The 20013-nt window shown below is 36.2% G+C and overlaps 1 protein-coding gene across 1 annotated transcript in view; it reads right to left on the reverse strand.

Moving 5' to 3' along the window:
* Window positions 1–605: 605 nt before the first annotated feature.
* The window catches only part of BBOX1 (butyrobetaine (gamma), 2-oxoglutarate dioxygenase (gamma-butyrobetaine hydroxylase) 1), a 40374-nt gene continuing 20966 nt past the window's right edge, over window positions 606–20013 (reverse strand). Inside the window, exons 4-7 of the mRNA XM_004683588.2 lie at window positions 14270–14375; window positions 9265–9461; window positions 2392–2558; window positions 606–814 (exon numbers count right to left, since the gene is read on the reverse strand). Of these exons, the coding sequence (XP_004683645.1) occupies window positions 654–814; window positions 2392–2558; window positions 9265–9461; window positions 14270–14375 (631 nt within the window). The 3' untranslated portion in view covers window positions 606–653. The remainder of the gene's footprint in view (window positions 815–2391; window positions 2559–9264; window positions 9462–14269; window positions 14376–20013) is intronic.

The following is a 20013-nucleotide window of genomic DNA, read 5'->3' on the forward strand; positions in this document are numbered from 1 at the left end:
GGACTGAGTGTAAGTTATTCTGGCTTTGGAAGTACTTGGAGCATGAGCAAATTACATGGACTAGAATTTTTCTTAATTTGACTTACCTGAGTTTGTTTTGAGAAGTTAGGTATCAAAGGAAAGGCTGAGATCACAATTTGGTGAGGCCTAGAAATTTAGCTAATAGAATTGTGTAATGAAAGTAAATAACACAGAACTTAGACAATCTACAGACTTTTACCAAGCATTATATGACATGGAGTCATGAAATATGAGACCTTAAAGACAACAGAGTAGAAACATTTTATTTGAGACATGTTTTATTTGAAATGCAAGTTTTATTTGAAACAAAAGTTTTATTTAAAAAGGTTTTATATGAAGACAGATTTTATTCAATAAAAAACTATTTGTAGGCATTCTGGAAACTCATGGGTAAAAGGAATGAGATCATATATGCAATAGACCAGAAGGAATGCTTTATTTGGAAAAGAGAACGCTGCTATGCTAAGTGTTGGCACTATATTTGATTACAAAGAAATTGCAGCAGGTTAAAGAGCAATGTTAAAGAAATTAATATGTAAATGACATGAATGATGGACTGAGAAGAAAAAAACCTTTGCCATGTCTTACAAAATACATTCATTGGAATCTTCATGAAAGTATAGATAGAAGATTTAGTTTCTATTCTCTATACTCTGCCTTAATATCCGAAGCCTTGACATCACCACATCCCAATCAGCGTAAGCTCCTTCTAGGTGGCGGGTTATTTCAGTTCCTGCTTCATAGCTACGTCGGCCATGAAGTAAACGCCAGTTATCAAAAGTAATCACATCACCTGAACAAAACATTTTTTTCAATATGAATAATCACATGTTTAAATAACTCAGAATTACAGAATGTGAAATGCAAAGTATTGTTATATGGTTTCTTCCTTTTACATAAGCGTTCTTTTACTTTTCTTTACCCAAAACACAACACTGGAAACAGCTTTAAACCTTTTGTTATTTAAAATACATAGCCTAAGAGGTTCCTGTTGATATTTTCATAACTCTGACTTAAAAAAAATTATCTCCATATAAAACTTTTGAGTTTTTCTTTTTGTTAGTTATCTCTGAATTAGAAGTGTTTCCAGTTTAATAATATCAAAAAATTTTCAGTATAGTGATGTTTTTGGTTTGCCTTCTATGTGTCTAGTAGTTTATGACCATTATTTCTAAGCTTCATAAAAATCCTGAAAAGAGAGGATTACCTCATATTCTCATGATGAGAAAAACGAGAAGCCAAGAGAGTGGAGGACTTGACTGCAGCATCACTGCTGTTAAGTGGTGGATTTGGATTCCAATTCATTATTTTTAAGTATTTTTCTCCTATGGTATTGTCATTTTCCATGTTACTATTCTTAAAATTAACCTTTTGTGACTGCATAACAATGGGTTTAGAGTGAATTCTAATGTTACCTTATTATGCTAAAGGTTAATTAAAAAACGAATACAAGTGAAAATATTCTTCCACTTGGCCAAGAAGATAGCAAAGAGAGATTCTTTTTACTCATTATTTTAGAAGCTCCTAGTCTGGTGTTATGCTGAGTAGAGATGGTCCAGAAAAAGCACATTTTTTATTTCAGTACATGGAGTCTACTTCATTTTAGGTCACACTCTCTCTGCCAGATCAGATAAGTTTAATGAGAAAGCCTGACTCATGCGCTCTGGAGTGAGAATCATGGAGGTTTTGTTTATCAAGACAGAAGAATGAAGCACAAGCCTAAATTGATAGTGACTGGCTGTCAGGAGAGAAAATGTAAGTCATCCGTGTTGATTTCAAACATGAAATTTCATCTGACCTGTACCTTGTCTTTCAAATGTTTATCCTGTAGGTTGGAGGTTACTAAATATGTTGTAGCTTAGGATTACTTAGGAACTTTTTTTAAGATTTATTTATTTATGCATATAGAACTGGGGTACAGGCCAGAGGTGCAGGAGCAATGAGAAGAGTAGGGAGACAGAGTAGGGAGCAGAGACAGAGTAGGGAGCAGAGCAAGTACACTGCTGAGGGGAGCAGCGGGCAGGTCAGGAGACGTGGCCGCACCATGTGGGTCAGCTCCATGGCTGGGGATCGAACTTGCACTGAAGCGGCTGCGCTAGCTTCCAGTGCTGTGTCTTAGCCCACTGTGCCACCAAGGAGGGCCCTACCTAGGAACTTATTAAGAATGAATTTTTTTTTAAAGTCTGAGAATCAAAAAGTGCAGGGGCAGAGTAAGAAGCCTGCTATTTAAGCAAGTTCTTTGCCCAGCAAAATTCTGTTGTAAGTATTCCACTTGCCTTGCATGAGAAAAACTGATTTAGGTATCACTTTAAATGGCCAAGGTTGAAGAAATTCCATCCATACACTGTTTTGAAAAATGTACTCACTGACCTGGATTCATCTTGAAAGTAAAGTTGAATTCTTTATAGTTCATCAGGTCAACAAACTCCTTCAGCGCGGCATAAAAAGGCTGGACCCTTTCAACAGGTACGTCGAATACTGTGTCTCTGGTTGCATTATTGAAGTTGATGCGAACCACTTGGCCTTTATCATCTAATCTATTTTTTAAAGAGAAAAAGCATAAATATATATCATAAAATATTATTTTAAGTTACTTTCCCTTAGATGATGTTTCTGAAATACAGTATTAAAGAATCCAAAGACATGTATCCATGATCATAAGATCATAAGATTATGATATATACATTTTTGAAATTTATTAATTCATGCTAATTTAAAAATAAATGTTAATAAGAGAGTTCAGTTAAAAAGTTTTTAAAAAGTTTTTATGTTTTGGCAGACATCCCACTGATTGGGAAAAAAATATTCTCACACAAAACTAGAGATAAAGGATTGATCACAAAAATTTATTGAGAACTGATGAAACTCAACAAAAATAAACAACCCCATCCAAAAATGAGCAGAAGAGCTAAAAAGACACTTCTCCAAAGAAGAAATGCAGATGGCCAAGAAGCATATGAAAAAAATGTTCAACATCACTCGTAATAAGGGAGATGCAAATTAAAACCACAATGAGATACCACCTCACCCCAGTGAGAATGGCACATCTTCAAACAACTAGCAACAACAAATGTTGGCGAGGATGTGGAGAAAAACGAACTCTCCTGCACTGCTGGTGGGAATGTAAACTAGTACAACCACTATGGAAAACTATTTAGAGGTTCCTCAAGCTGCTAAACATGGAGCTTCCCTATGACCCAGCAAACCCACTCCTAGATACCTCTCCAAAAGACACAAAAACACTGATTCAAAAAGATACCTACATCCCCATGTTTATTGCTGCTTTATTGACAGTTGGAAAGACATGGAAACAGCCCAAATGCTCAAAAATGGATGACTAGATTAAAAAGATGTAGTACATATACACAATGGAATATTACTCAGCAACTGAAAAAAAGAAACACATGTCTTTTGCAGCAACATGCAAAAGATCATGCTTAGTGAAATAAGCCAGAAAGAAAAGGAAAAATACTGGATGGTTTCTCTCATAGCAGGAATATAATGGAACAGGCGAGAAAATAATGATAATGATGAGCAGCTATATACCATAGACATTTTATGGGGATGGAGTGGGGAATGGGATCAAAAACAGTGGGGGGAGGGAAATGCACTGGACTATGGTGATGGCACATGGGTGATTTGGTGATGGGCATCCCAAGGGGATTGCAACTGAGATGGAAAAATGCACAAAAATATATAAAAGTAAACTATTATAAAATTTAAAAAGACAGATAAATAAATAAAAAAGTTTTTATGTGTGGGCAATGATTTATTCCCTAGAGTAGCAGCTTTTACATATTAAAATATTTTTGTGTTACAATTTCATAGGTCCATCAAGTATGATTTCTAATTATCAATTATGGGGAGCAAGCTTGGAAAGAAATATTTCTTTAAATGCCTAAACTCATGATTCTAATTCAATCCATAGTTTATAAATGGGAAACCAAGGCACAGAGAAAGTAAAGGCATGTTCTATCTTAATGTATAAGACTACAGTTATTTAATGTTGGATGCTCAGCACTAACATAGCACCTAAACCTAACAGGCAGTGAAATATTCATGTCATTCTCAACTTCCTATATAATTTTTGATTACCTTTGGGGAGCTTCAAGATATTTTTAATATCTCAGGGGATCTTAAGAATATGGATTGCAATCATGAAAATGTAGCACAAACTGCATTTAAGGTAAGAAATAGTAATCTAATTTCTGAATTTAAACTCCTTTGGATATAAATACCAAGTCATGAGCATCAGTTGGACATACAGGTGAAGGAAGAGGAAAAAAAAATTAGTTTATCGGGAAGGCAACCCTGTAGTCAGTCCTAAATCATCAGCCAACTTTATCCTTTCTTTAGGTAGAAACAAGAGGGATGCATAAAACAGAATGTGGGCGAGGATGGTGGCAAAGTACCCAGGATGACTGTAGCTCAGCCACATGGTGGTCATGTGATCCAGCAGCTGACTGGGACCCAGGCCTGATGAGTCAAAGCAGATAACCATGTTTCAGGACTTGCTGACGTGGATTTGAGGGCTACATGGCATTTAGCTAGCTAGTGTCACAGCATGAACCATTATCAACAAGACAGGTTACAGGAGAAAAAGTGAGATAGTCTGTGGCATATACATATGGCTGCCTGGGTCCCTCTACTTTGTGGGTTGGACTGGTGGCATCTGACTGGATTAATGTGGAGTCATCTAACTAGCAGTCTTCACGGTAACTCTAGGAAGTGGTAATGAGCAACAGTTTTTTGCTTCACGAGAGAGACCAAACCAAAATTGCCTACTAAGTCCACAGTGGGAAGAAAAGGGAGAAAAGGAACAGATTTTTCCAAATGTGCTCTTTGATTCATAAAACCAGAATTTGCATACATTGATAAAAACATAGATTTCACTGAATAGGTATTGGAGTGTCCTCTCCATCTTCTGTTCTCCACATAGGTAAAGTATACTCTGATCTGCAGGTTGTAGCTTTAGGAACAAGAACTGATCAGCCAGGGGAAGAGACTGTGGACTTCCAGACTTTAGTGGTACACAGGATAGGACTTGACTTTTCAACTCTCCAAATCTGGCTTCAGATTTCTTTCACAGTTTCTGAGGCCAATTTTCTTTTAATCTTATCTTCACAAATCTAGGCCTACTGCTGCTGACTTACTTTCTCACCTTTCTCCCTGTATTATTTTCAATACACATAACAATGGCTCCCTTTGTACCATTTTCCATGTAACTGATAAGGATGTCTTGACTTTGAAACTAATCTAGCCGCACTGGTGATACGTTTGTTTGTTTTTTCATCATTACTCCTTGATGTGAATGTTTATGCTAGTTATGAGTTATTTCTTCTTGAGTCCATGTGTGTAAGGTCACATAACAGTGAAAGGAACTTGAGATTCACTAATCTAATGAAATCAGAATTGTGTGTACAGAATGTTAAGCTTTTATTTCTAGGAGTTCACATATGTAGACAAAAATAGTCAATTCTCTTCTGTGTGTGTAATAATTTCTGCCTCCTTTCATCTGGTGTTTACTTCCTATGTGAGAAAACAAGAAACGGGTTTAGTATTTAACATTGAATGAGCACTGACATGAGGTCAAGTAGTAAGCACATTTAGTTATGAGGTTCCTAGGAGACATAATTTGGAACATTTGCAAAGAGTGGTTAGTACCTTAAACATTTGCCTAATGCAAAGTTGAATATGTAAGAGGGAAACTCCATAAGCAACAACGAATGACAGGAAGGGACAGGGCCTCTTTGGTGGCGCAGTGGATTAAATCACAGAACTGCAAGCTGGCCGCAACTGCTTCACTGCGAGTTCGATCCCCAGCCCTGGAGGTGACCCACATGATACAGCAGACCTCTCCTTGTCTTGCCTACTTCTCCCCTCAGCAGTGTACTTTGTCAATCTGCCTGTTCTGTCTCCACTCTGCCTCTGGTGGATCCTCTCATGGCCCCTGAGCCTCTGGCCTGTACCCCAGTTCTGCATGCACAAATAAATAAATCAAAAAAAAAAAAAAAAAAGGAAGGAACACTTAAAACACAGCTAATTTAAAAGCCCATGACAAATTGCAGTTTTGTTGTGCAAAGATCTTATTGCGGCCTTTCAAGACTAGTGACCAGAACGGAGAGAGTGAGATGAGGTACATTTCCATCATGTTAACCTAAAAGAGGCTTGGGCTGCTCCTGTTCAAGGCACCCTCTCTGCTAGTCTGCAATCATGCAGAAGTTCCAAACCAGTCTTGCTGCTCCTGCTCTTCAGTCTGTGATTCAGCACAGCAGTTGGCCATCCAGTTAAAATGTAAACAAATGGATATAAATATGTCTCTTGTTATGAGTCTTGCATCAGCTCCCTCTTTCACTAGGAGAGAAAGTCCTTGTTCCTACAGTGGCACCCAGTGTTCTAAACGAGTTAGCCTCTCTTTACATTCTCTCTTACTACCCAGATCGCTCCCTCTTCTCCATTCTGGCTCCCTGCTGTTCCTTGAACATATCAGACATGTTCTTAGGGCCTTCTTTGAGCCTTTGCTCCAGTTGATTCTGGAAACTGCTTCTCAAGTTTCCACACTCTTTTAGATTTTTGTTCAAATTATCACTTAGTTCAGTAAAGCTATTTACACACAATACTATGTCATGATGCAAGTTTCAACACCCTCAGGTCTTTGGGCTTGTGGATTCCACTCATCCTGCCCTAACTTTCCTGACATTTTAAAAGCATTTAAATGTTTTTTTTTTTTTAAGAATTTTATTTATTTATTCATTCAAGAACTGGGTTACAGGCCAAAAGTATAGGGGTGAGAGGATTCACCAGAGACAGAGTGGGGAGCAGAACAGGCAGATTGCACTGCTGAGGGGAGCAGTGGGTGAGACAGGAGCGGTCTGCTGCTTCATATGGGTCACCTCCCTGGCGAGGGGTCCGACTCATGCTGCAGTGGCTGCAGATAGCTTCATAGTATTATGCTTTAACCCCATGTGCCACCAGGGAGGGCCCTAGCACTTAATGTTTTAACATTCATTACATTCAATGTTTTAACATTAAAAAAAAAATTTTTTTAAGATTTTATTTATTTATTCATACAGAAATGTGGTACAGGCCAGAGATACAAGGGTGGTGAGAGGATTCACCAGAGACAGAGTGGGGAGCAGAACAGGCCGACTGATGAAGTGCACTCCTGAGGGGAGCAGCAGGCAGGTCAGGAGAGGTCTGCCACGCCATGTGGTCACCTCTGGGGCAGGCAGGGATCGTACTCATGCAGAAGTGGCTTTAGCTTCTTAGTGCTGTGCTTTAACCTGCTGTGCCACCAGGGAGGGCCCAACATTCAAATGTTTTAATGTTCATTATAATTTGACTCATTTTTGTACAATTTTGAATTCTTCCTTCCCCTGTTAGTCTGTTAACTACATGAAGGTAAAAATATTTGGCCCACTGATATAACCCAGGCACAAGAAGAGTGGCTGGAGCTTCAATAAATATTTGTTGAATGAATCAAGAAGATCAGATGTGCATATAAAAAAGCGGAGTTTCTGGGATTTGATCCCTTATTACATAAATTATTTTCATATTATTTGACTCTCTCTTAAAAGAAGAACACAAATTCAAGTCTATAGTTGGCAGCACCCAAATACTCATCATCTGGGATCTGACTAAATGAACAACGTTGTGAAAACACAATGTCAGCTATTTCTCAAGTCAAAGGACACAATTGTGGCTTTCTGTAGGTACTTGAAAAACTACAATGAAATAACTTTAAATGAAAAAAGAAAATAATATGTCTTATGGAGGCCAAATAAGATATTTGTTGGCATCAATTTGAGGAGACCTCCCTGTTTTACTCTCAGCCCATATAGATCAGATGAGCCTGATTTTGCCTGAGAGCTAAATATATGATCCAGAAATAAGCTAATCAGAGTTTTTTTTTTTACTTTCTTCGGCATGGAGATTGTTTCAGGGATACACCTGGAGAAATTAGGCAGCGAGTCATATAGTTTTGTTGTAAATTTTGAGACATAAGTGCTTTCTGTAGCCAACGCTAAAGACAATGAAAACTTGGAGCTTCTATTGATTGTCTTTGAAAATGATGTCAACACAAAGGATGGCAAAAGTAAGAGGCAAAAAAAGAAGTCACATTGTAGATATCATTTTTTAACTATGAGATCTATCTAATTTGAGTTAAAGTCTTTCACTTCTGGCTGCAAGTTTAAAGTATAATTCAAACTATTAGAATTTATATATATATATATAATGAGTTGGCACTTTATTTTAATTTTTACAAGAATGTTTATTTTCATTTTAATAATATCAGTGAAAATTGAAAACAGCTTCACCATTATCAATAAACTATAGAACTTTCTACAGCAAAGCATCACAGCCATTCCAGTCATTTTGAATGAATTCTCAGTGATATAGGAAAACACACTCATGAGATAGGGTTGATGGTAAAGGAGGCAGAATATATTGTATGATTCTACTATGTAGTAAATACAGAGGAATAACTATGCTCCAGGTGCCTCTCTAAATCTTTTGTAGAAGACTCCTACATGGAGGATTTTCAGTGTGTTAACTTGAGCTAATACTTAGCCACTAAAGCATTATTTTTTAATCTGAAAAATGAAATGGCATGATTGAATGAGGTAACATTAAAGTACTAAAAACCAGCATATGCCTAGTAAATAAATGCTTACAGCATGCTCTGGATTGACCATATTCTGAAGATATTCATGTGTTTTACTTCCAGTTATTATTTTGCTTGCCTGGAATATTTGTCACTATGTTAGTTCTATTTTTAAGCAATAAACTGACTTATATTAGAAAACTTAAAATATTTGTCTAAATAATTATAAATTCTCTTGGAGAAGAATGCATTGTGTACATGAGGAAAACACAGGCACTTTATTTAAATAGAATCATGGAGTGTTTTCATCGTTTTGTAGCTTTTCAAACAGTGTTCACTTATTTTTACTCAATAATTTTATTTCTTGAGGATTTGTATTTTTAGAATAAAGTACATCTGAAGTCTTAGTCACTACTCTTCTATTGATTAAAAACAGAGATTTTATGGAATTTTCTAAAAAATTATTTATGGTGAAAGATTCTTTTTTTCCCCCTTTCTAAAATTGGGTTAAACAGCTAATAAAAAGTAAAGTTGGGGCTAATCAAAACTTTCTGATGTTTATGTTTTAGGTTAATGAGTGTTAACAGTTAACTATTAACTGTTTTACTGCTATGAGAATATATATAAATAGTACTCACTCTATAATTTTGTGTTTAGATTGCACAGAGAAATCGCAGTAATCCACTCCAATGTCTGTGAAGTCCACATAAGTGGAGGACAAAATCTGAAATGCCCGTGGATTTTTTTCTTTGAGCTTTCGGCATATATTAAATCCATCTACAATTTCTGTATCTCCCCCTGTGACTGTTTGTTTTATGCAATGCAGAAGCTGAACCTAAAACAAGAAATGGAGAAATTGGTTTTAAAACGATATGCATTTACAGACTGTGACACTGTGTTTAAGAAACTTTCAGAAAGCTAAATGCACTAACATCAAGAGCCCTCTTTTATCTGCTTTTGTGTTAGCAGAGAAAGGGATTAGAGAGAAAAAGTTGTTTGTAAGCAGCGATACTTTATAGTGCAAACATTGTTATAGTTGAAAACACTGGCCCAGACATGATGTTCCTTAGGAAGAAAAAGACATAGATCTAAATAGCTGCAGGGAGCGAGCACTTCATTTCAGTGTTTCAATATTCACTTGGTGGTGACTTTACAAAGGAGGACGGATAAGATTTCAAAGATGCAGAATAGAATAGAAAAACAAATTTGAAGACATTATGATGCCTATAGAAAAAAAGTGCATTAAAACAAGTGCATCTCTGGCTATTAAAAAAAAAATTGCATTAGGTGGCCACAGATACAGCCAGAAAGGTAATTTGGAAGATTCTTGAATGTCAGATGAAGGATATTGGGCTTCCTCTTGTGGATAGGAGATCGAGGGGGCATTTGAATATGGAAGTCATGAGTCAAGACTGAGTTGAATATTAGTATAGTGGTGTTTTAGGAGCAATGTTCTTATTAAGGAATAAAGAGTTACTGTTTGAGTCTAATGGGATAACTGAGGTAAGAAAAGAAGGCAATTACGAGGTAAGGATGGGATATGAAGATGGGTAAATCCAAGAAATCCTGTAAATGAGGAACCAAAATAATAGTATATTTTAGTGACACTTACTGAGACATAGGGACAAAGTATTTAACATTCATTTTGAAAATTCAAACTTAGTAAAATTAATTTTTTTTCTTTTCAGTGGAATTTATGTGACTCCTTTTGATACATCAGCATAGACGGGTAAGTTGTAAATACCTAAATTTAGGTCTTGATTTTCTGCTTTAAAGAAACTAATATTATTCAGATGTGAAAACTTCATTCTTACTGAAATAAAAATACACACCAAGTTCTTACAGGGATACAGAAAACGAAAGGGAAATATAATATCCAAATTAGATGTATGTCATCATGATGGGGAAAATACTCACTTAGCTTCCTTATCTGTACAGATGGTGTAGACAGTGCTATCCTCTAGAACTTTCTGTGATTGTGACATGTTCTATGTTGTGTAAGACAATGTTTTATGCTGTATGATGTTCTTATTCCCTGCATAGGAAATGTGGTGTGACTGAAGAATTGAAGTTTAATTTTAGTTAATCTTAATGATTTTATACAAAACTTAAATAGGTGTGACTAGTGACTACTGTAATTGGTTAGCACAAATCTAAAACAAAAATCCTGTCTCCCTTCCAAAGCATACACATTTTTTCAATATTTTAAATCTTATACCTATTTGGTCTCAAGTTATGTTTGTCATGTATACAATTTTGTTTTTACAACAATGCTTCAAATTTGGTACTTTTATATCCATTTTATAGGATACCTATTTCTAGAAACCTAGAAGTGAAAAAGAAATTGGCCAATGTGTAAAGCTGAGGCTTAGTAATAAGAAGTCAACTTTTTTTTTTCATATGTCATTGCCAAGTAATAATCTTCTGAATATTTGTATTTGAATGCAATCTTGTGAAAGAAAAATGATGATGGAGCTTGACAATACTTTCTCTACTAATCCAGAAGTGTCATGTGTATAGAACCCAATTTTATTTCTTGTGTGATTTAGGACCAAGAATATTTTGTTCCTAAATGTTGCTTTAAGAGCTGCATGGAGGACCCACAAATCATTAAATATAGCTAGCATATTACTCAGCAATTCCACTCCTAGGAATCTTCTAAAGGACACAAAAATACACCTATATTTACTGCAGCACTATTTACAATAGCTAAGATATGGAAACAACCTAAATACCCCAAAACAGATGACTAGATCAAAACAATGTAGTATATATATACACAGCAGAATACTACTTAGCAATCTAAAAGATAAACTTACGCCATTCACAGCAACATGGATGGAGCTGGAAAGGATTATGCTCAGTGAAATGTTAGAAGGAAAAAGAAAAATATGTGATGTTATCACTTATTGAAGGAATAGAGGGAAACCACACAAAGGGGCCACAAAAGGGGCAAAAAGCTTGTAGGCAGCTATAAATCTGAGGGTAAAACAAGGGAAGGGGAAGAAAAGGGAGCAAATAGGAATGGGAAGGGCTCAATGGTAATGGTTCACAGGGACTACCTCCACGAGGAGAAATCAAATACTGTAGGAAATGAACAACAATGTAAGAAATTAAAAAATAAAAGAAAAAAAATAAATGGTGCTTTCCAGTGCCATGTGACTTTGGTAAAAGACAATGAGTAATGCAACATTTGTGGTTTGTTAAAGGAGTATTCCCTTATTTCTGTTTACATGATCCAAATGTACAACACTAAAGTTTCAACAGGTTTTCTAGATTACTTCACCTACCAAAAATGTTTTGTTATCTACTTGTTATTTCCAAAGTTTAAACTTTGCTGCAAAAACTTTTGAGTAATTCAAAATGAAAATTGAAACAACAGCATGAACAGTTGCCTACATTTTAATTATTCTCCTACTGGAATCTAGACATTTAAGGAAGCAACTTTCATTTTTAAAATACATTATAAATATATTTATCTTTAAAAGTTTCATTTGCTGATGGAGACAGGTGTAACTTTTTGCTTTTTTGGGGGGGAGGGGACTCTTTATAACATATCTGTGAAGTCTCTATCACTTATTAGGTGCTAGAGTAAGCCCTGAGCTATAGAGAAGTATAAATACTCAATCCCTTTATTTGAAAAAAAGTTTGTAATGGACAGCAATGTCTATAATCATTACATTATATAAATTATGGTCATTAGAAAGTTCAGCTTAAGGCCAGTTTGAGTATGATGTGATAACAGCTGTTGGAGAGGCCTGGGTTCAAATTCAAGTTCCCCATTCATCAGCTTTCACTCTGTGGAAGTGTTTAACCTCACTGTACACTGTTTTCTTGTCTAATATAAATAAAAGACATGGTCATCTTGTATAACTTAAAGGAATGCTAAGAAGGATCAAGAAAAGTCATATTGGTAAAAATGTTTTGAAAAAGTATATAATGTTATATCAAGGTTATACTATATTTTAGGAATATTTATGGAGTCCTTTAATAACTTTTCCGTGGCTTTCACATTTCAGACCTACATCAAAACCTCAGCTCACAATAATTAAAGAAAATATTAAATAAAAAAAAATAATTAAAAAAAATTTAGAGTCTTTAGTGTTCTAGTTAAATTTTTAAGACTTTATTCAATTCAACATCTCAAACCTATCGTTGGCATATGAATTGGCTGATTAGTTTGACTTCTGAGAATCTGTGGACCACATTTTGAACAAATCACATATGCTTCTCCTATACACCATTCTAAAATGGCTACTAAAAGGTTATCAGGAAAGTCATTTCACTGTCATCATTTAGTTTAAAGAAATTATGTGATGTTGTACAATCAACAAACTAACTTAAAACATACTGAAGTCAAATACTAGCCATTTAGTTAATACTGGAGAGAATTATGGGCAACAACAGGACACAAAGAAAGCATACTCAGTCTACAAGATGGGAAGTATAGACTAATTTTGACGTTGGCCCATTTCTCTTTCTTTAACTGGAGAATACATCCACAAATTTCCTCTTTTGTTTACCTTTGAAGATTATAATTTCTGTATGGTTATTTCACTAAACCCCATTTAATTCTAGAAACAGAAACAAAAAAAATCTATTTTTTGACAGACAACTTCCTAACCATGTATTCCTTGGATTAGAAAAAGAAAGATGTTTTAGTAATAATGGAGCTGGTTTAATATGACAACTTTATAAAAATAGAGCGGAAGAGGGGCCTCCCAGAATTCTTCTGGAAGACTCTGGCTCCATGCCCAACATCTTGCTTCTTGATAAGGAGTCTGATAGATAAAAGAGTAGATGATTTCCATAATTAGTCAAGGTTTATGCTCCTTGCATTCATACCCCTTTGTCATTTGTTTTTTTTGGAGACTTTGCAACTTCTATAAAAGGTGGTATCTACTTCTTTATCTTTGAAATCTGGGCTATACTTGTGACTTGCTTTGATTAATACAACACAGCAGAAGTGACACTGGGTTGATTGCTACCCTTCAAGAGACTTTGTCTTGTATGTTTTGGTTTGCTTTCTGGAAATTCTGTCAAGTGCAACGTGCAGATGGCTGTTCTATCTGCCGGAGGACCACAGAGAAAGTGGAGCAGAGACAAATCAATTTAGCTAAAGCTCACTAGGTCACCCAGTCCTTAGCTGACTCAGCAGCAGTAAAGCAGCTAAATCCAGTTCAAGTTATAAAATCACAAGCTAAGAAAATGGATGTTCTTTTAAGCTGTTAAGTGATGGAGTGAGTTTTTCTGCAGCAACAGCTAAGCACAGTGGTCATGTGACATCATAGGAGAAACCCCATATGGTGTATCAAGCTATCATTTATTCTCTCAACTCTCTTTGGAATGTAAATGTACAGAAGGATTGCAAAGATCCACTACTGCCCTAATGAAATATGAGTTGGTGAAGTAAAAAGTGCCCATAGATATTTCTAGGGAGAAATAAAGAAATGTTCAACAAGAATATACATAATTTCTTCTGTGCCTTGGGAGGGTGAGGCAAGTCAGGATTTAGGTTTAAGGATTTTGCTGTTTGGAGAATGGAGTTCTATACACTACAAATTGGCTAGCGTAGACTCAAATCTCTAAGAGGATATTGGTCTTTGGCCTGCTTTGTGGAAAATACATTGAGTCTCACCTTACCCCAGGTGGATGATGGAGAGCTGGATAATCGGTGTGAAAGCTTAGCTTCCCAGTTGTGTAAGCCACATTGTTTGCATTGATTTTGTCTTGAACTTGCCAAGTATGTCTGTAAAATACAAGAAACATATGTTTAAACAGACTGCCACAACCCAGAGAAAATGCATTAAAGTGAACTTGATAGAGGGGTGAAACAGAAATTTTTCATTGCATGAAGTAATTAGCATAATGACCAAGAGCCAGAAGGAGCCTGACTTTTATATTTTCCAAAGCAACTGTTTAAGAATCAGCAGCTCTTCATTTATCTTTTCCTTTTCAAAAAGAGTATGTTGACACATGAATCTATCCTACAGAGTTTTCAGAGGTATAGATGAGATTATGTTTTTTTTTTTTTTTGGTATGTTGTGTTTTTAAAATTCCTTATTTAAAAATCAGTCATCAGGCAACTCTAGACCAGAGACTTTCTGTAGGAGAGGAGGAGGGAAAAGAACCAGGACAGGGTAGGGAAGAGCACAAGGGACTATGGTGATGGTGCACAGGGGAATTGGTGGTGGGAATTTCACAGGGAATCATACATTGTACAAAAATGAAGGATGATCTAATGACTGTATTAAATTTTTAAATAGGCCCTCCCTGGTGGCGCAGTGGGTTAAAGCACAGCACTGAGAATCTAAAGCCGCTCCGCATGAGTTCGATTCCTGCCTGCCCCGGAGGTGACCACATGGTGTGGCAGACCTCTCCTGGCCCGCCCGCTGTTCCCCTCAGCAGCGTACTTCATAGATCTGCCTGTTCTGTTCCCCACTCTGTCTCTGGTGAAACCTCTCACTGCCCCTGAGCCTCTGGCCTGTACCCCAGTTCTGTATGCACAAATAAATAAATCTTTAAAAATTTTTTAAAAAAATAAAAATTACTTAGCAAACTGAGACATATAACATAAAGTGAACCTTTTATAATCAACAGTTCAGTGGCTTTGATAAATTCAAAATGCTAATAACCTCCATTATCTAATTTTAAAATATTTTTGTCACTTGAAGCAAAAGTTTCTTGTCGTTAAGCAGAGTCACTCCATTCTCCCTTCCTCTCAGTACCTGGAAAACATGAATCTGTTTTTATATGCATGGATTTTCCTATTTTAGATATTTAATATTAACAAAATCCTCTGACTTCTTCCACTTAACATGGTATTTTTGAGATTCATTTCACAACATCTCTGTTCTCTGGGACTGAAGCTGAGACTAGTAATTTTGTTCCATTTTTTTTTCTTTTTTAAACGTAAGATGAAAAGCCTGGTATATATTTCACTAAAGTTTAAAGAGTATCCACGTGTTGCCATGAATGATAAGGAGACTAAGAGGAAGGAAAAGAGAATATCTATAGCCTGCGACAATTCATTTCCTTGAGTTGGACAACCCATACATTGTTGTGACTTTAGCCAAGAAATACATGTTCTCTCTGAAGTTCATGTCACTCCATGGTTCATGCATAGTTCAGATTCAGGCTGTTGTCAATATCAGCATCCCACCAATAATCAACATGTAAAAGGGGATTTAAGAAACCTCCTCCCCCAAAGTAATTTCATCGAGCTGAACATCGCAGAACATCTTCCAACTAAGAAGGTTAAGCTGTTCACACTGTTACAGGATATGGCTATATCCAGATTTTCTTTTCAAGAGTGGTGATGGCTTTGCATTGATCCAACTATATTTTCTCTCCTGGTTCCTCTTAGGATCAAGAGTTTTGCTGCAGTGAAGAGTTGGCTGAGATTCAAAGTGCAAACTTTTGCTAGGAAACATCTTTTCTTTGTTTAGCATTAACTGGCTTCTACAGGGCTGGAGTGTGTGACTTGGCTTCATCAGAACAGTTCTCTGGCCCTCTGAGCTAACTTGCAAGACAGGATAAACATTTTCTAGCCCTAAAGTGTCTTTGGCACGGTATGGGCTATGTAGTCTAAAAGTCAAAGGTCACACATAATGATAAGTCTCAGGAAAGGAGGACACCAATTTCAATCATAAAACATTCTCTTAATAGAGCATATGTCAGGGAAAATGCTAGAAATGTTTCTACCTCCTTATAGAAATATATCATGCCAAGAAGAATGTGAATGATTATCTATAACTCTGTAATTCTCAACTCCGAAGAAAAACACTGCAGAAATAAAAGCAAACATGATCCATTTGTCCGTGTGGAAACTTATTTTAAAAGACTACTTGTGGGGCCTTAGTGAGATGAAGGTGTGTGCCCTATTAGAGGCAAATTCTAATGCCATTCTAAGTAAGATAACTCAAGTAAATTATCAGGTATTGTTAGGACTGAAATAGATATGCAGTGCTAGCTTGCAGCACTGCAAGCTAGCCGCAGCCACTTCAGTGCAAGTTCGATACACTGCATCGGAGGTGACCCACATGGCGTGGCAGACCTCTGCTGACCTGCCCACTGCTCCCCTCAGCAATGTAATTCCTCAGTCTGCCTGTTCTGCTCCCCACTGTCTCTGGTGAATCCTTTCACCATCCCCCTGTACCTCTGGCCTGTGCCCCAGATCTGTATGCACAAATTAACAAACCTTAAAAAAATCAAATCTGAAACTAATGGTCTAGACTTGTTTGCTATTGTGCTGGAATAAGCAACTGAAACTGCAATAAATCTGCTTTTGCCAAAGATGCAATTTTAAGCAACCATAAGTATTTCTACTGACCTACTTATGTCATTCTTAACATTTATTCTGCACTTTACGTTCTTGACTTAAAGGCTTGGTCAAAGGTTCTTGTTCATTAAAATCATGATTTTTAAGAGAATATTTTGTGGACTTTATTTTGTATGCTAAGTCACTAGATTCATTCAAATGTAGTTTGTATTTGTAGATATTCATGAGAGTTTGTGATATTTGTAGTATTTTCTGAAAATCTGAATCCTTCAGTGTTTATGCAATGATTAAATATTGTTTTTGTTATACTTATTTCTTCATATCTTTGTTTAGTGGCACACATTTGGGAAATTATGCTAAGTTTGCTTGAATCTCTGTGATGTCACAAACCTGCAGCCTGGATTTATTATCACTAACAGCTACAACTCTCTATCTTGACCAGCTGCTGCAAGCTCTTTCTCATTAGATTATGGAAGAATGCCTTCTTTTGAACACTACTTCTTCCACTGAATCCAAAAGACAATATTCAGCTGTTAGTTTTATTTTTAAAATTTTAACATGCAAAACTAACTCCTAGATAAACAAAAAATATTTATAGTTAACATCTAAAGAAATATTATGATGCATATGATTTTTTTTAACTTTAGCTGTGACACTTCCATAAATGATTTCCCAGATGTAATCATCCATGCAGATTACCGATATTTATTTTTCCATTATACTTTCTTAGACCCATACAAAGAGCCAGGAACTGAGAGTGCAGGTGTGAAAGAATAGACATAGTAATTGTATATCATGCGACTTATGGTTTATGGAGTAGACAAACTTATGTGATTTATTTTTTAATGCTAAAGTGCAAGATGTTTGGAGAGTGAGAGGGCAAATTTTAAATGAAGACCTGAAGATTGAAAAGAATTTATCAAGAAGAGTAAAGGTCATTGGACGCAGAAGAAATAGCAAATGAGAAGATCCATTGAAAGGAGAGAGCTCAGTTGATCAGAAAAATTGAGAAAAGTCTTATCTGAGTTGGAATGAGGAGGATTTGATCAATGGCTATGCTTGGTCTCCCTTCAAATTACTGTTTCACTTATTGTCCTATAAGATTAAAAAAAAAAAAAGTACGAGGGAACTGAATTCAAACATATTCTTTATCATAGCATTTAGCCCACAGCCAAGAAAAGAACGTTTTTGAATGAAGGAATACTAATTTACTATAAGCTTTAATCCTGACCTAATCTATGCATTACAGTTACATTTAAATGATAGCTAGTTTAGATATCAATTTTTGTTGCTGTCTTTTTTTTTTTTTTAAATGTTTTTAAAAGATTTTGTTTACTTATACATACAGAACCGGGTTGTAGGCCAGAGATGCAGGGGCGGTGAGAGGATTCACCAGAGACAGAATGGGGAGCAGAACAGGAAGATCAATGAAGTATACTGCCGAGGGGAGCAGCGGATGGGTCAGGAGAGTTCCACGGCACCATGTGGATCACCCTCCAGCCAAGGATCAAATCCACACTGAAGTGAAGGAGCTGCCACTCGCCTGTAGTGCTGCGTCCCAACCTGTTACGCCACCACGACCTGTCTTATTTCTAAAGGAAGTATTACAGCTATTTGTATAAAATACTTGACAAAAGTGCTAGTCATGATTTTTAAAAGTACTGTCTTTTCAGATTTACTAGTACTATGGACTCTCATTTACATACATCCATTCCTGAAAATGAACATTTTCATGTCATATTTGAGAATTGCTATCCCCCCAATCACAAACTAGATGCACAAAAGAACGTTTGTTATAACTAGTATTACCATTCATTACTTAGTCCATTAAGCTACTGTAATCGCTGCCTATCTTGGCTACATGGAGTATGACCAAGGATAAAATTGGATCACAGAGGGTGTTTGGAGAAGTAACCGCTAATTAGGGTGCTTCATACATTTCTTCAAGTGATTTTAAGAGAGGAATAGGAGGCATAGAAATTATTTTCCCTTTCATTCAGGAGATGACCTCATATTCAAATGGTTTTGTTGGTAGCATTAAATTACTGTGAAAGTTAATATTACAAAGGAAACCCAAGAGACTGACTTTTGGCTGATAACAAATGACCAAAACATAACTTCCTACTCTACCTAGGAAACTCCAATACTCACTAGAATATGAATTTTGAAGTCCCTCCACCTAATACCCACTCAACACACTCAAACACTGTGGTCAGTAATAAATGTAAAAAAATAAATAAATAAAACATTAAGAAATCCCAGTGTGAATTTATTTACAAAGTAGGTTGGGACTGCAATTAAATTAAAAACTCAGAAATATTTTCTTCCCAAGTTTGAATTGCTTCTAGGATGTTTTTGTATAATTCAGGAACCATTCTTATTCAAGAAGGGTTGTCTGGTTTTCTCAAATAGTATCTTGGCTAGAAACTTCAACAAACGAGTAAACTCATTTTTTTTCCCCCACACTTCACAAATCTCTTCTGGTAACAGGTCTATCAAGCAAGTGGCTGTTTCAAAGTTAGAAAGTATTAATGCTTGGAGCAATTTCTAAGGGGCCAGATGCCAAGGAATAATAATATTTTCAAGTCAAACACCCTCAATCTCTAAATAGGACCTAATGTGTGAACGGCTGCTGGGCTGGCTTGCAGAAATGCTTGCAGGAATCCAGTGACTATTGGACAGGATGGATACTGATGCTCCCTCGAGGCCATTTCAATATTGTTGATTCTAAACTGGCCTGGCTGGTTTATTTGACAAACAGCCCACTAGTGAGGATTTCTGTTTGACATTATTTCATTAATCTGATGAAGCCTGTATGCAAGGCTCTTATGTACTTGCAGAACTGGGCAGCCGTAGGATTTTACACTTTTTCAGCCAGCTTTCTTCCAAAGGCTTCAAAGAGTCATAAAGGTATTAAAACTCGCCTGCATAAAGAGGAAAGCAAATTCTCAGCAATGAAGAGTCATGGAACTCTTTAGAAATTAAATGAAAAGTTCAGGTCATTTCCCTACTGGTTCTGTTGTCAGCTCTCTGGGTAATAACAGAATACAGATATTCTGGAATCCTGGTTCCTCAATTCTCTCCTACACTTTTTGGAATGAAAACT

This window comes from Condylura cristata, unplaced genomic scaffold, assembly GCF_000260355.1.
Source record: "Condylura cristata isolate star-nosed mole 26May11 unplaced genomic scaffold, ConCri1.0 scaffold00015, whole genome shotgun sequence".
NCBI lineage: Eukaryota > Metazoa > Chordata > Mammalia > Eulipotyphla > Talpidae > Condylura > Condylura cristata.